This window comes from Leptonotus elevatus, chromosome 5, assembly GCF_054856555.1.
Source record: "Leptonotus elevatus isolate MCC_2025b chromosome 5, RoL_Lele_1.0, whole genome shotgun sequence".
In the NCBI taxonomy this organism is placed as follows: domain Eukaryota; kingdom Metazoa; phylum Chordata; class Actinopteri; order Syngnathiformes; family Syngnathidae; genus Leptonotus; species Leptonotus elevatus.
The window spans coordinates 19,569,506-19,586,023 of record NC_141243.1 but is presented as its reverse complement, the minus strand read 5'-3'; the positions used below and the strand labels follow the sequence as shown (position 1 = coordinate 19,586,023).

The following is a 16,518-nucleotide window of genomic DNA, read 5'->3' as shown; positions in this document are numbered from 1 at the left end:
CTCGGGGAAACAGGTCATCCGTGTTTGGTCGTTACCTGAACACCGAGCAACTGTGATGTCATTTTCAGTCGACAGCAAGTGGCAAAATGGCCGCCCCCGAGATAAACAACAGCTAATTTATTCATATTGCACAAATGTAATTATTAATCAAAATACCATGTTTAGAGTAGTGGGCCTGCATAGAACATATTATTGTTAAGAAAATGTTTAGGTTGACTTCCTCTTTCATATCATCACAAAACGGTCTATATATACACGAGCATTAGCATTTAGTTTCCACAAAATTAGAAATTTGTTTTGTAAATGAACCAAATTAATTTGACTCTTGAGGCTTTACAATTTTTTGGCAGTTTTAGCAGAGGTACGGCATGAAAGTTTTTCAATTTCAGACTACAAGTTTCCCCCCTTCCAAGTTATCCCACCAGAACCTAAAAACTTTAAGTAAGGAGGTTGCTGTGGCATGCCAAGGTTCTTCTCTGCCAGGAACTGTCAGATGCTCAGGCCATAGTGAGCAAATGTACAACTCTCACCTTTTTTTGCACACTGAATGTAGAAAATCTATTTTTGACCGAAAAATTGCAGTTGTTGGCATAAAACTCAGGGAGACACGTAACAGTTTTGGTGTGGTTTTCAAATGAGCACCAAAGGTTGTTTCGTGCTCATTCAACTTAAAGGACTCTATTTCGCCCAGCGCAAGTCTAGCACAAAGAGCGGTGTAATTGTGCACATGGGTGGAATTTTCTTTCTTTTGGTATTTTTACAGATGAGCGCATTTTAAAATGTGTGCTTGCGCATGAAAACAGAATGTGACTCACTGGAGTTCAGCAAGGAAATGAACGCGTGCAAATGACCTTTATAGGAACTGCAAGGTAAAAATGTAAAGTTGGCCTAAGGAGCTCACAGATCATTTTCAGAATCTGCAATATTTAAATCTTCTGAGCTGAAACCACACATCAATTACAGTTTGGATCAATTATTTTATTGGTAGAGTTTGGCTTTGGAAAATACGAACTACGACAAGGAAAAGTTTGCAGACATGAAACAGACGCTACAAACCAAATGGACAGTCTTCTTCCCCAGACGAAACGTTCAACATAAATAATGCCTGCTCTCAACGTAACCACAAATTACATTATTTGCTAATGTAATAAAAGTACCAATTGCCACATTCACTTTGTTCTCTGTCTATTTTCAGTATACACGAGAAGGCCACTGTGCCCAATTTGATGAAATTGGACCCATATAGTCACAGAATAGGACAAGACGCCAAAAACACATAATTACAACAATAACCAGTGAGATAAACATATACATAGAGTATGTTGCACATTTAGACATTTAGGGTATACATATTCTAATGGAGCAGCAGTTTTTTGTGGAACTTTCTAACAATCATGAGCCATTTGGATCAGCATTGTAAAAATGACAGCTTCTGCATTGAACAATTATCCATAGAGATTGCTATATGGAGAAATACAAACAGAAAAGTGCATTGAAGGTTTTTTTTTTTTTTTTTTAACCTGCCTGACCATTATGTGCTACTACGAAGTACATGACCCTGCAATCATCATGAGATAACAGTCATGGCAATATTAAAAAAACAGAAAGAGAGCCAACAAAGAAGGGTAGTAACACATGGAGATGAATATGAATGTAGGGTGACCCATTTTTACATCCTGCCTGTGCGTCCGGGGTGGAGGATCAGGAAAATAAGTATTTACTGTATTTGATTCAAATAATGTTCAAAGAGTTTTAGCTTACTGGTAACGCTTTGCGCTTGCTAACTGGAGACAGTCATGATGTGAGTTCAATCCCCCCATTCAATTAAAAAATAAAATAGTGCTGTCAAATGATCAGCTTAATCACATTCTAGAATTTTGCTTAATCATAATCAATCACAGAGCACCTGTTATGTGTTAATTCTTTCTACGGTTATTATGAGGATGTCTTGCACATTTTTTGACTAAAACAAGTATTCTGAATGTCATACACAAACATTTATTAAATACTTGACTTTAATGCATGTGTTTGTTTATTGCTCAAACACAACCTGTGCTACCTTTAACGTAACCATCCGCTGTCAAGCTAACCGATAACAAAATTAATAGTGTGATTAATCTGCGTTAATGTACATGATTAATCAATGAGTTCACACTTTGACAACACTATAACATAGCCCATCATGGGAGCAAAGGAGGTTGAGCTTGGAATATTGTCATTATTTAAGTGAGACTTCAAAAGGAGAGTTGTGTTTTTTTTCCTACCCAAAAAAAGGCTGCAATATGGAACTTTTCCCCCCAAAATATCTTTACAGTAGCCTTTTTATTTGACCATTTATGACATCTTCTAAGATTATCACCTTAGATGTTCACAATGGGTTATCCTGCAAGTCTCTGGCTGCACTGGATTCGGGCTCGAATTTCCCGCCCTCTGTCTGTGGATGTGACGTCATGTGCGTGTTATGTGAAGATGGGCGATTTCATTTTTCGTCAAAAGGTGGCAGTAGCGATTCAAAATCAAATATTCTACATGTATAGCATCCATATGATATAGGTATCTTTAGGCAGAGCAAAATCCTATTTTCTTGGAAATGAAGATAGTCACCCTCTACTTATAATGACAATGACCAAAGAAATGAACAACTGAATTCCGAAGCCCATATTAAAGGTTTGTTCAATTGTGACAGTGGTGATGATTGCGTGACACAGGTGACGTTTTTAAGCAAGAATATAAACAACTAGTCACAGCTACCATTGTTTATTCCTACTTGTTGTCATCTAAGATTGCTTTGCTCACCAAATGTGCAAAAAAAAAAAAAAAAAGAGTGAGCGGTAATACAACAGAGCTACGTTTTGTCTCCTCATTTACATTGACACAAGGGCAGCATGGGCATTCACAAGTAAACATTAGGAAAGGGAGGGGCGAAAAAGTCTTGACCTAGCAGTTTTGCCAGGGTCATGTGACAGGTCGTCGGCTGCGTAGTCTGTTGAACTTGTGTCATAGCTTTTGTTGAGAGATTAACAGAGAACACACAATGCGGAGCGAGGCTCTGCCTGCCGGAGATCGTCTCAGTCCTGGTCGACAATTCGGGGGGGGGGGGGGGGCTGTGGGGGGGATCCACTGGTTCCAAACGAACTCGCCTTCCACTCGAAATACTGTCAAAATGCTGCTTCTTCAGCCAAACAACTGACCGAAATCTCCTTTGGATTTGCTTCTTTGCTGCTACAATCAGATAAATAGTAAAGGGGAGCGAGAGGGCGAGAGAGAGAGAGAGAGAGAGACGCTTCTCCGATGAATCCAGTCCTCCACTTTTTGTTCCCAAGAGCGCCATCCACCTACACAGTAAGTCTCCGCTGCCGGTTCATTCCGAGACATCTTGGTGTTACTGGGTGTTGGACAATGTGGTCTCCCTCGTGCCTCAAGGGTGACTGGGCTGGAAGGTGTGAGGTTGGTGGAGCGAAGGAAGTTAACAGATTGCCGCGTGAGAACATTTCAGCCACTCCGAGGGAAACACCTGATCACCTCTCACAGTAGTGAAGCGTGAAGTCTTTGGAGAGCTGCTTCTCACCTAAGCCCCACGGCTCCAGCTCATATTTGTTACCCGCATCGTCCTCTGCATCTTCCTCTTCCTCTTCTTCCTCATAGTGGCTGGGTTCCTCGATGGAAGTCTCCATCCGGTAGCAGTATGGTTGCCCCTCCGTGTACTCGTAGATGGTCGGTAGGCTGCTCTTCAGGCTACAGCGCCGGCGCAAAGCCACCAACAGCGGCTGCGGCATGGTGAAAATATCCACGTTGTTGCCAAGGTCGATCCAGGCCAGGCTGGAGAACTTCTTGGGGTCTTTCAGCATCTCGGTCAGGTCCTTGAGCGTAGTCAGGGTGAGGCGGTTCCCGTTGAGGGCCAGGGTGTTGAGTTTGGGTAGTGAGGCAAGAAGAGGAAGGAGAAGTTTCAGGTTTTCATCTTGGAGCTCGGTAAAGCTGATATCCACAGACACCACACTGTCTCGGTTGTTCTGGAGGTAGAAGGCCACTTGACGGACATCTCGGGTGGACAGAGGAATGCCTGACAAGTCCACAGTGTCATTGGACAGTTTCTTCTGGAGGGTTGTCTTGAGACTGTAAAGTGACAGGAACGGAAAGAACACGATTAAAGTAAAGACAAATCAGCAAACTAAATCAAGTGTTCGTTGGGCCACTGATCCGGAAACATGTTGTGCTTGTTGTGTTGCGTAACGGAGGGAGTGAATGGATGGGCTCGGGGCAAACGGCTGACTAAGACTGTAGCACGGCCACTGACTAAACAGATGAGCCAAAACATCCGCGACAGCCAACAGCGCAATCATCTTTATGACACAAGAGATGGCAAACGCGGCTAATGACAATACACAAATCAATCAATCGGCCACAGTCCCAGACAGGGTTATTATAGTTTTGGAATTTTCATTTTAGTTGATTTTTTATTTCATTTTGAGTCTAGTTTTTAATTAGTTTTCAGGGTGATTCTGTTCGTTTTTATTCGTTTTAGTATTGCTTCTCTTTTTAAAAGAAAAATGTATTACTTGTGCACAATATTTAATAAACACCATGGTCAAATGAAATAAGTAATGCATTTCTTACCTAGCGTTGCATTTCGGCTGAGTTAAATGAAAAAATAGGCGATCCGAGCCATTGGAGCCAAAAGTCAAACATGCAAAATCGGCACGGTGGAGTGACGTCATCTGAATTGACTGCTACTGGATGACTTCACTTCTGTGCGACATGATTTCAGACGTCCTTATTCCGAAATAAATATACTTAAAATCACATGTAAAGTCATCCCTAAAGACTCGTGCATTAAATTAACAAAGACTAAAGCTTCAGTTAGTTTTCATTTTTCTTAAAAAAAAAAAAAAAGCATTGTCATTTTTATTTCATTTTGCTAACAAAATAGTTTTTAGAATTTTAATTTCTTCGTTAGTTTTCGTAAACTAAAATAACCTTGGTCCCAAACGATTTATGTTGCCCACAAAGAATTATTATTTTTTTAATCGCTATTTCATGTAAATACATACTATTTTATTTTGAGAAACGGCCGCTTCCATTCATAGCCTCTCACTGTGGCCAGAGTGTGTTAATTTTAAGCTGTTACTAGCATTGCTCGTCGATGGATCTTTTGAATTATACAAATGGTAAGCACCTTTTTGAAACACTCATCGCTGCCGTACGGGTCACTTCTGATGCTTTCGAGTGACACATGACCACAATGACAAAGGAAAGCTTCGCAAATGGGTCCTGAGTGACTCACGTTCAAAGAAAGCAAAGGCCAATGTAAAAAAATAAATAATAATAATTAAATTAAAATCTATAAAAAAAAAATCAGTTCAACATGTTTTTAAACATGTAATCATCTATCCATCTAATTATTAAATTACAAGCTCTTCAACTTCCTACTGGACTTCACAGCAAAATGTCCATCGCTGGCGCAGGCCTTTGAGTGAATTGTGTTTGATCACGCTGCTCCCTCCAACCCCCCACGCTGCCTTTTTTTTGAGCTCAGCAAGCATGAAAAATGGATGTGATCCTGTTAGAAAGCCATTTTTATCCTTCTTTCAGATTATTCTGCAGTTAGACGACCGTGTTGCAAAGATCTTTTTTTTCGCAATCTTTTCATAACACCACAATACAGTTTATTTAAAATGATCACAACTTGGTATAAAAGGAAAGTATGTAGTATATACAATATAACTCAGGATCTCAAGGTTAGGAAATAATCACAGAATTGAAGTGAGATTAAAAATGACATAATCGCTATAAGGGAATTACTGATGCTCAGCAAACTACCCGTTGATTGATGTCATTTATTTAACATCCATTACATAACTCTGCTTTCAATTAAATGTAAATTCCATAATAAAGAAATCAGGTCTTGTAACCATGTGAGGATCAGTAATCTAATTTAAGGTAAAACTGGATTTGTTGTTTATCAATAACATCACTTGTCATGGTAATTATCATAAATATACACCAGATCTCGAAAGTCGAATATATTTCATGCTGCCAAGTTAAATTAATTAGTAACCGCAACACTCGCCAACTCTGATAGTACATCTCAAGTTTAAAAGCACCGTAAAACATGATGACAATCAAACTACTGTAGCTTAGCTTTCATGACGTGACAATGTCAAAGATTTGAGTCTTATAGATGTTTGCTCAACATGCATGACTGTTTTGTTGTGTTGGTTGCATTACAACTGTATCCATGCAGTTGAGAGTCGGAGTTTGAGAGCTTATTTTTATATGGCATGCGACATTTTCATAAACACAAGATGGCAATCCAGTCTAATCTTTTCGGACCAGAGATAAGATTTATTCTGCATCATAATTGCATTAGCACTAGCAGTTATGTAGGACAGTGGTTTTCAACCCCAGTCCTCGAGTACCCCTATTCAGTCTGTTTTCCATGTCTCCTTCAGCCAACACATCTGAGGATCGTTATTAGGCTCCATGCAGAGCTGGCTGATTAGCTGATTGTTTGAAACACCTGTGTTGGCCGTGGGAGACATGGAAAACAGGCTGGATAGGCGTACTCGAGGACCGCGGTTGAGAATCACTGATCTAGGCACAACACAAATGTTTTCATGCCAGCTGTCTGATATTAAAATGATTACCATTCAGAATCTGTGGGGTTGGCGAGACTTCCTAAAGTCTTGTTATTGTTTTTAGGTGGTGAAGGACCCCAGAAAGTTGGCCAACTTGGCATTGTGTTACATTTGGACAGAGCAAACTATAAAGATTAATTAAACATTATATTAATTGTAGACAGCCTAGAACCCCCCCCCCCCACATTTAATCCTGTAGTTGACATCATTCTTCTTCAGCATACCAACTAGTGGAAATGAGGAGCGACGTAGGCCATAAAGCAGTCAGCACATTTGTAGTTTTTTTGTGTGTCAGTGTTCCTACCATTAGGGGTGTGCCCCAAAAAAGCGATTCGACAATAATCACAATTCTCATTTAGTATGATTCAGAATCGATTTTGAATGTCCCCAAATCGATTTTATTTAAATTATTTTATACTGTCTTCACTTTTGTGTATGCCTTTATTTGAGAGCGCTGTTAATGTTGTACCCGATTTGGCCACTTAAGGGCAGTGTGGCTCCACGCGGTCTGATATACTTAAGTTATAACCACATTAGAGAGTAGAAGGAAAAAGTCACGATGAAGTTATTCCAATAAAAGTTGTTTTTTTGCAGCGTGGAACCGTTTTTTTGAGTGATAAAAGTGCCGCGATTAGCGCACTAGTTAGCATTAGCAAGTCAGACGGGAGTAGATCATTACGATTCCTTGAACATCTATAAATTGAAGCAAAAATCACTGTCAATCAAATAATTTTGAATCAAAAATCCTTCTTAATCGATTCGGACACCCAAAAATCGGAATCGAATCGTGAGACATTCAAAGATTCCCACCCCTACCCACCATCCTCCTCAAAGTTGCTTAGTGGCAGTAAAAATGATACAGACCCCATCAGGCCACGGCAAAGGTACCATTCAACTAGTTTTAAGTCGATGTTTCATCAGAAGAGTTATGTAAATATTTTCTTTTTCTTTATTTTCTTATTTTTGTTCTGAGCCGTATAAACCAACAGTAAATTTCGCAGTGAACTACATGATCCTGCCAGGGCTTATATCGCATTTGTCCATCGTCAAATGGTGTCTTTATTTCAGACCAAAAATATCCTCGGATTCAAAAAAATCAATGTGCAAAATATTTACAGTAGCTTTGTCATGATTAAAACACATGAGCCACACATACACAAAGGAGCTGATTTTGTATTCCTGATTTGATCCCTGCCATCAGACGGATAGAAAATGTATTGCAGTGCCATTTTTGAAGAGCGTGTGACAGAGAGAGCGGGAGAAGCCCGCGGCAATAGACGAGCAATGCACGTGATCAAGCGCTTAAAGGGAAAGATGATTGACAGCTGCGGTCACCATGGCTTCCCCATCAGGTCGGCCTGTGGCCAGCTCTGTCCTAATTCAATGTCAGCTATGGAGATGGAAATCTCTACAGCTCGACATGAAACCGTGCCCTGCCACGTGTTGAACTGGGCTGCAGATTTCTTATCACTGTTATTATTAGTGGATGTCTGGACACAAGGGCTTACCATGCCTGGGATTTCCGCCTGGACATGCTCTGCCTCAGCCACTTTGAATGTGGGGTCAGGTGGTAGATCAGCTGTCTGCAAATTTTATCGGATGACTTTATGGTGTCAGAATCCTGTGGACCAAAATAGTAGACATCATACAAACACAAGTTGCTGTTTTGGAATTGATGTTATTTCCATTTAGCCGATACGCCTCATCTCCAGCACTAAACGACTCACTATTACACTTTAATCAGCAAACTTTTTTTCATGGTCACTTTTTTACAACACTGTAATCAGAACAAGCGATTCCAACATGAAGCTCGTGTCAAGCCGACACAAAGCCTCATTTTTGTGGAGTTGGGGGACTCGATTTATTTTCTTTGCAGCTGTCAACTTCAAATATTGTACTGGATGTTGAATAGCATAGATGGCTTTGACGCAATCAGCGTAATTAGTATAAACAGTATAAATGTAAAGACTAGACCCTACCAGATCAAATGTCTGCCTTCGTACTATTGGTCATTTTGCATTTGACAAGGTTGAGTATAACATGAGAGGTTTACTTTTTCAAGAGTTTTTTTTTAGACAGATAATATTTTGTCTCTCTCTCTCTCTCTCTATGGTACATTTCGACTCCCAGAATTAGTGTATTTTTTTTTTTTAATCATAAGCAGATAAACGAAATTTCTATTTCTGTTAGATCTATTTACAGTATCTGTCAATCTATAAGTATGAACAATGGGAAACCAATATGGGACCATAAATAAGTTCTTGAACTATAACAGGATTTTGCATCGGGGTTCATTAATTTAAGCAGTCCTTCTCAAATAGTACGACAGGGGGCGCGGTGTGATGACAGGGGGGTGGCGAGTCCATCTTTTTTTTTTTTTAACAAATCCTTTAGACACCATGACAAAAAGTTTAACAGAGATGAAAAGTGCAAAGACGGTGATAATCAAATGGCTCAATTGGGCATTCAAAAAAATTTGTTTAAATAAAGTTATTTTTTTCCATTTCAGGCAAATTGGTGCACTTTAAATCTTTTTTTGTTATAGACTAAAACATGTTTTGTTCTAAATTGATCTATATTTCATTTATATTTACATTTTTCATTAATAAGGATAGAATGTTATGCAGAGTTGTACTTAGAACAACTTTAAAGGGAATTGATATTATTTACTGTGTAGTCCATTGGAGAGTTGGGGACGGGGCACAAAATAGTATCTTCTTCCTTGGGGGGGGGGGGGGGGTGTAACACAAAATAATTTAGAAGCACTGTTTTATAAAGGGGGAAAAGGGCTGACCTTCTTAGGATTCTGCATCTCACGGGCCAAGCTCAGCAGCAGTTCATGCGAAATTGGATCCACCAGATTGAGGAAGGCAGCGTTCTTGTACAAGATGTCATTTAGGGAGGTACCTTCTAGGCCCAGATCCTAAAAGAAAGGAGGAAAACAATAAATTAATTTACAGCCAAAAGTGTGTGGTAAAACTCAAATAATTGAGCAGTATTGTCAACTTTAGATTAAAGTGCATATATTAAAAAATTATAAATATTAATTATCACTCCTCTGAAAACTACAAATTAAACTAATTACACATACAAAATGAAGGAGTGTTTGCCACAGCAGAATTCTACATACATTATACACTGCTATTGAATTTTACATTGTGCATCTCTGCGTTAGGTTGTGGTCTTTGAGTGCAATGAGAACAGCAACAGTCAGTTGCGACACAGCTGCGCAAGTGCCCTCATCAGCAAGCCCTAATGAGGCAAACTGCAATGACAAGCATTTGGGCGGTGCATGCAACTTTAATGAGAAGTAAGCCTTGAAGACACAGATACACGCACATTTGTTTTCTCCATGGCACAATGGATCGATTGCATTGAGACAGTTTGAGTGGGAGGCTGGCAGCTCCACGTTACCGGCTCCTCTTAACAAGGGCAACGGTACACAGGCAGAACTAGAAGAGAGTTTACGGATTTTAAAAATGCCACGTGCAAGACCAACTTGAAACCAAGAATCTTTCCAGCATCTGCACAAAATGGAGTTTACAGAATACAATATGCTATCTTTTGACTGTGGGTCACAGTCCAATGAATAAAATGTGAAGAAGTCAACCACAGATTACAACCTGCATTCTGCCAACTATTCTGATGGGCTTCAATCTTATCAATAATTGAGATCTTATAAATTATAGGATATTTATTGCGACTTAGTCTGTCAATGTCCACATGGTCACACACGTGACAAAGCACATTTGCCTCAGTGTATCTGAAAAGAAAAGTCAAAAAGCTAAACTACTTTGAATATGCTAACAGAGCTAACCAAAGACAATAAATATCCTACAATTTATACGGTCTCAATTATTGTCGAAACCTGAAGCCCAGATGAACATAAGAACTGTTGTGAGAATGTCACACACGTGACGGGAGAATGGATCATTGTATTTGGAGAAAGACTTGATATATACAACATCAACAAAATGCCATTCATCTCCACTCTTTTACGACAATGACAGGCTAAAACATAAGATAATTACCATTCCTTTGAACTAGGACAGACTAATCGAGTAAGGCCGATTCACAAAGTAGGATGGATTTATCAAACATTAGTCTCACATTTAATGTTACATGAAGGCTTTGACTACATCAGAAGCTTTGTGAAAACCTAGTATCTATAATATATAAGATACTGTGAGTTTATTATTACCGGTATTATTATTATTAGCTTACTGGTACCCTGTCTTCAGTGTAAAATAATGACAAAATACAAGGAGTGAGGACTGTGAGATTAAGGATTTGCATTTGTGATGCTAAATGAGCCAAAAAGTTTTGTTTTTCCTTAGAAAGTGATAAATCGTAATATATAGGCACTATTTGTTTGTGTTCCATCTATATACTGTACAATATATGCGGTATATTCTTATAGATGCTAGATATATGTTCTGAAACTCTACATAATGAAAATATATCTAAAAAATGTTTTTTCAAATATTGCAGTAGAAGCCAACGGTGTTTTGAAAGTAACAATAGTCAGGTTTCCATCCAAATGTATGCGAATTTTGTAAAAACGGACATGGACTTTTCCTGCCCGTTTCCATCCGCTCTTCTTTTGCGAATGTGCGCCGCGAGATGACGTTGTAGTGAAGGAACTGTGGGACAATGGGGAGTTCCAGGTGGGAATGTTGGTTTTGACGGACTGAACGGAAGTAGTTTGTCTTGTTGGCTTTCCTCCCGCATGTAAGTGAAATGTGTCGTTACATTGAGAGCTGATGTTAATAAAGTCTTTTAAAATTGCATTAATATTTTTTTTATTTAATTAATCATAAAAAGAATCGTGTTTCTTCGTCTCTCCAAATATATCTTACTTTATCATCCGCCATTTATTGTGACTACAAACGTGCGTGTGACGTAGATCAGTCAAAACGTGCGATGTATATCCGGTCTTGGAGTCTCTTTTTCGCAAAACCTGTTTCCATCCACCGTAGATGAATGGCTGGAGCCTTTTTCAACAACTAGCCGTGCAGTTAAATTTTATTTTGAAGGAAGACTCAATAATTTTGTATACAAGCATTTTGTATTCAAATGTGTTTGTATTTACCATATTCTTTTGATTATATGGTGATTTTGTTTACTATCCACTTGTTTGGAAAACTAAGACGATTTAACCAGGGCTGAATCTAATATCATTAACAATGATTTTCATCAGAAGTGCAAGTGCTGATAAAACTCATTGGTTGCAGTCAAAGAATGCATTTAATTAGAAGTTAATGGGAGCCATTTTAGAGCTACTCAAAACATATTTTAGATGAACTATATGGCTGTAATCCCGGATGATTGCCAGCCAAATAGGCCAGCCAAAAAAAAAAGGGGGGGGGGGGTGTAATGTAACCTCTGGCAGCAATTCCTCTCCAACTATAAAAATCCTTAGGCTCTATATGCACAGACGGCACACGTAAGCTCAGGTGTAAAAACTGGCGCATCTTGATTTTAGTGTGGGTGTAAGCCTCATTTAGCATGCTTGCGAATTTGGTAGACTGGCCTGCACCGTGCTGGCTGTTCTCATAGACCAAAGACATTCATTTTAAACGCTACCGGCACACCTGCAAATTTGGTGGCTAAAAGTAGATTACATTTCAGACCATCTGGAAACAAGTCTAAGTGGTGGCGCAGGTAGAGTAATGATTTTGGTGAATTTGATCGAGGTGCAAACACATTCTGAGCTGAGCTACGGGCACGTGTGGTGAGAACATCGTATTTCATTCAAAGATATGACAACAGCATGCATCAAACTTTTGGAATTAATCAATTTCATTGAACATATTCTAATCTTTATTATATTTTTTAAATCAATGGGGCAATCTCACTCCGACGTCAGGAGACATGCATTTTTTTTCACAATTTAAAACAGATCCCAGGTGTTTGTGACATACTTTTGCCCAAATATGCCCATCATCAACAATTATAGATACATTTTTACAGCATATTTCTCGCCACTGACATCAGCTTGCATTAGTGTTGGGTCTGTCTCATGCACTGCGCCAGACCACTATGTTCCTGCTGGCATTTGGCAGTGTCCTTTTCCGCCTCGCTTGGCGGTGAGTGGTCGTTGCATCCGGCTGCTTGCGTATAAATATAAAGTACATACTGGGGAAAGCAAAACCCAGAGCGTGGCAAAACAATCGAGTGCCCAAGACACACATTGGCAGACACCCACTGCCAACAACTTCAAGGAGCATTCCACTAAGTCTCGCTCATAAAAAGCTAAGTTTCACTAAAACCGAGCATCCATAGAGATTTCATTGTATTATTACTCGTAGATACAGAATTTCATCATCATTAGGGGTGTGAATTGCCTCGTACCTGGCGATTCAATTCGTATCACGATTCATAGGTCACAATTCGAAAAGATGAAAGGAAAGACTGTAAGCAAGCAAATGAGCTGGCTTGCTCCTACAAATACTATATGCGTGATGCGGAATAGTCCTTTGGTTGCCTGACCTCATTTTCCCTAAATTAGAAATTTAATCACACGACTGCAGTTGTTCCATTTTGAAGTAACATTGTAGAAGTTATGGTCAGAGGTGTCTCGATCCACCACATGACATCAGCACAAATGTGTCGAAATCCATATTGCAAGCAAAAATAAATAAATTGGGGGTGGTTGGGGAAATGCCAGGATTGATGCTAGCGAAGCAAACACATAAACAGTGGCTAATTGTTTCCAACTAGAAGCTAGAAGATGCCACAACATCAACACGTTGACAAACAGTATATGTTGACGTGTACTACTGTTGTGTGTTACTTTGACGGCTTATTACAAAACATATTGCATTTGGTGGAGAACTGGATAGGTCATCACAAATGACAATGATTTGACATCACTACATCAGCGCAGACAGCAGTATAAAAGGGCATTCCCTTGTCAGTGACCTTCTTTTCAAAGAGTACAGACCATTACGGCGCGCGTGCAGTGCTGAAGTCAAGACAGACATGTCGGAAAAGCCTAACAAAAGTGGAAGAAATCAGGACAAAACAAGAGAGGACTGGGGAGGGGTAATGGTGTGAGAAAACCTTGTCCTCATTAGAAGAGAACTGTCTGGTTGAAGACCATAATGCATTTCTGCATTTTCTTCAACACTGCCATTTTGACTGAGAGTGAAAGTGACCGCTGTGGTGAGTCACATGCTGTGTATGCTACTTTGACCATGTGTCTACGCCACACTGTGTCAGTGGCCTACTTTCGATAACAATAAACACATCAGAAAGTGGCTACGTGTGCACATTGCATCATTAGGAGGATGAAGTTGGATGGTAAAGCCGGTTTCATATAGGAGGGCTTCCCTTTATTTATTTTTTTAATACTTCAAATCAGAAATTTGGTTCCTCACAGAAATACCAATTACAAAAATATGCCATGCATTGCATCACATTTACACCAACATCCACCCATCCGTGTTCTACAGCATTTGACCTGCTGAGTTAGAATTCACACTCACTTTCCCTGCTATGGGAAATTAAAAATCTGCCATCAATTATAGAAATGCAGTATATGAAAATAAATTAAGGATGCAACATTAACTTTGCTGCCCTAATCAACAACAACTTGTACATAATCAAATACATCTTAATGACCATATGTGAACAGTTAATAATAATAATAATAATAATAATAATAATAATAATAATAATAATAATAATAAATCAGTGGTCATTACAGCAATGCAACAACAACATACATCCCGTCCATGGTGGCCATCTGTTGCTTTTGGATTGTATCAGGGACAGAACAGGCCCAAGATCGGACAGCAGCAGGCTTTGACATATCTCACAGCAAGTCTCCCGTGTTGTTTCATCCTCACCTTCCTCAGTAATCTGAGCACGTCGGTTGCCTGCTCCATCCGGCGATCGCGAAGCAGCTTCTGGATCTCCCTGATCCACGCCACCCGTCTCATGTAGGGGCTGTGGTTGGTCCTACGCAGCATCCCAGGCAGTTTGTCCGTCTTCAGCATCAGGGCGAAAAGGAAGTCCCCGCCTGCCCGGCCGCTTCGATTGTCGCCTTCCGCCGCGACACCGAGGAGCCTGCGTCGCTTTTTGGAGAAATTCTCATTGTCCAAGCTATTCTGTCTGCTCAGTCTGGAGCCCATGCCGATGCGTGGCGCAGGTGCAGGCTGCCTTGTTGTTGTTGTTGTTGTTCTAAATCGAACGGATTAGCAGCAGGGCTGACCCATGATCAGCCTCCTTTTTTAACAACGGCGTCGTGCTGTCTGCCTCTGCAGCCGGTCACCACTAAAGCCTCCGATGTGCACCAAAACACTTTCTCCTTACTCTCATTTAATCAATTTATGCTCTGACGTGTCCCACCTTGCTTGAAGCTCAGGTGATGACGGCGATGATAACGACCAGGACACAAAGCTCCGGCTGCTTTATCAGGAATAGTCTGCTGTTTTACGCTGCTGTTTAGGTTTGAGCAGCGTGGATCGTCTGACCAATCGCAGCACACGTATCCCGCTGTTTGTCCCTCCTCCGCGACCCACACCGTGAAGTGCAGGACTATTATGGTGAAAGCCGTCTGATTAATTACAGACAGTATACATCAGACACAACGGTCAACCACCAAAAAACGACCATTTAAAAAATAATTTTTTTTGGGGGGGGTATGTGTTGTCATTTCCACTGAGACACATATCTCACTTTCCCCCCCCCCCCCCCCCCCTCTTACTCTAATGATTAGTGACCAGCAGTTGACAATCACTGATTAGAGTCTAGTAACCATGCAGTGATCCTCAACCGCTGGTCGCGGACAAATAACAGAAAGGTCCCACATGGAACTTACCTACCTGTATAGGTAAGCAACAGGAGGTGTAGCTTCCTCGCATTTTAATTCAGTATTAAGTATAGTGCAGCTCAGCCTCGGCTGTCTTGTGGGCGTGGTCATGTAATGTACATGAAAATGTAATAAAATCTTGTTTGATTACTATAACAATATTGTCACAGGCAAAAGCAATACAATACGCCATGGAAATGAAGCTTTATGTAATCATCAGAAATGTCCGGATGTTCGGAAATTGTCAATACATGTGTTGGCTATTTTAAACAAAACATGCTTTATATAAAGCGTTTGATTTGAGATGTTTTTATTATTATGCTTTTCGCAGTTTAGCAAACTCATTTGCCTTTTGAAACCATAAACTACAATTCCGAGTTTACGTGACAAGTCGAAATGGTGGTCTTATGCTGCATTTGTGGAAGGTTTGTAGTCGGATTTATCCAACTCGCAGTGCCCCAGTTCTGCTCTCAAAGCGTTTGAGGCAAATATAAACAACAAAACAGGCTGATTCCGATACATTCGTTGTTGTTCTTAACACAGTCATTCCAAATCACGTTGTGTCACGTGAGCATATGTCATAATTATATTTGCCTCGAAAGTTTTGAGGTCAGAATTGACACAATCCGAGTGGGTCAGAGTTCATGGAATGCAGCATTTATCCTCGGTGAAAGGACGCTTAGATTTGAAAATGTAATAAAATATTTTTTGATTACTATAACAATATGCCTGTCATAGGCAAAAGCAATACAATACGCCACGGAAATGAAGAATTATGTAAATATCAGGAATGTCCGGATGTTCGGAATTGTCAATAAATGTGTTGGCTATTTTAATCAAAACATGTTTTGTTCTTATTAAGCGTTGTTTTGTTGTTGTTGTTTTTTTAGCTCCACAATTAAAAGCGCTATACAAAGTACACTCCATTTAGTTAACTTTTATTAAAGTGGGTCGTTCACAACTTTGCAACAAAAGGGAAACACGGGTGCCGGGGTGACAACAGTTGAGAATCACTGCTCTTGGAAAGGTTTTAGTAAGAAGTTTGCGTGCATGTTGAGAGACAAC

General features: G+C 39.9%; 1 protein-coding gene across 1 annotated transcript; it reads right to left on the bottom strand.

Moving 5' to 3' along the window:
* Positions 1–963: 963 nt before the first annotated feature.
* Positions 964–15,106, bottom strand: lrrc75ba (leucine rich repeat containing 75Ba). The gene is made up of 4 exons (XM_086076861.1): positions 14,489–15,106; positions 9,430–9,558; positions 8,144–8,256; positions 964–4,113 (listed from the first exon to the last, which is right to left on the bottom strand). Exons 1-4 carry the CDS (start codon positions 14,771–14,773, stop codon positions 3,519–3,521), a joined length of 1,122 nt encoding a protein of 373 aa, XP_085932987.1. The 5' UTR covers positions 14,774–15,106; the 3' UTR covers positions 964–3,518.
* Between the last annotated feature and the right edge of the window lie 1,412 nt (positions 15,107–16,518).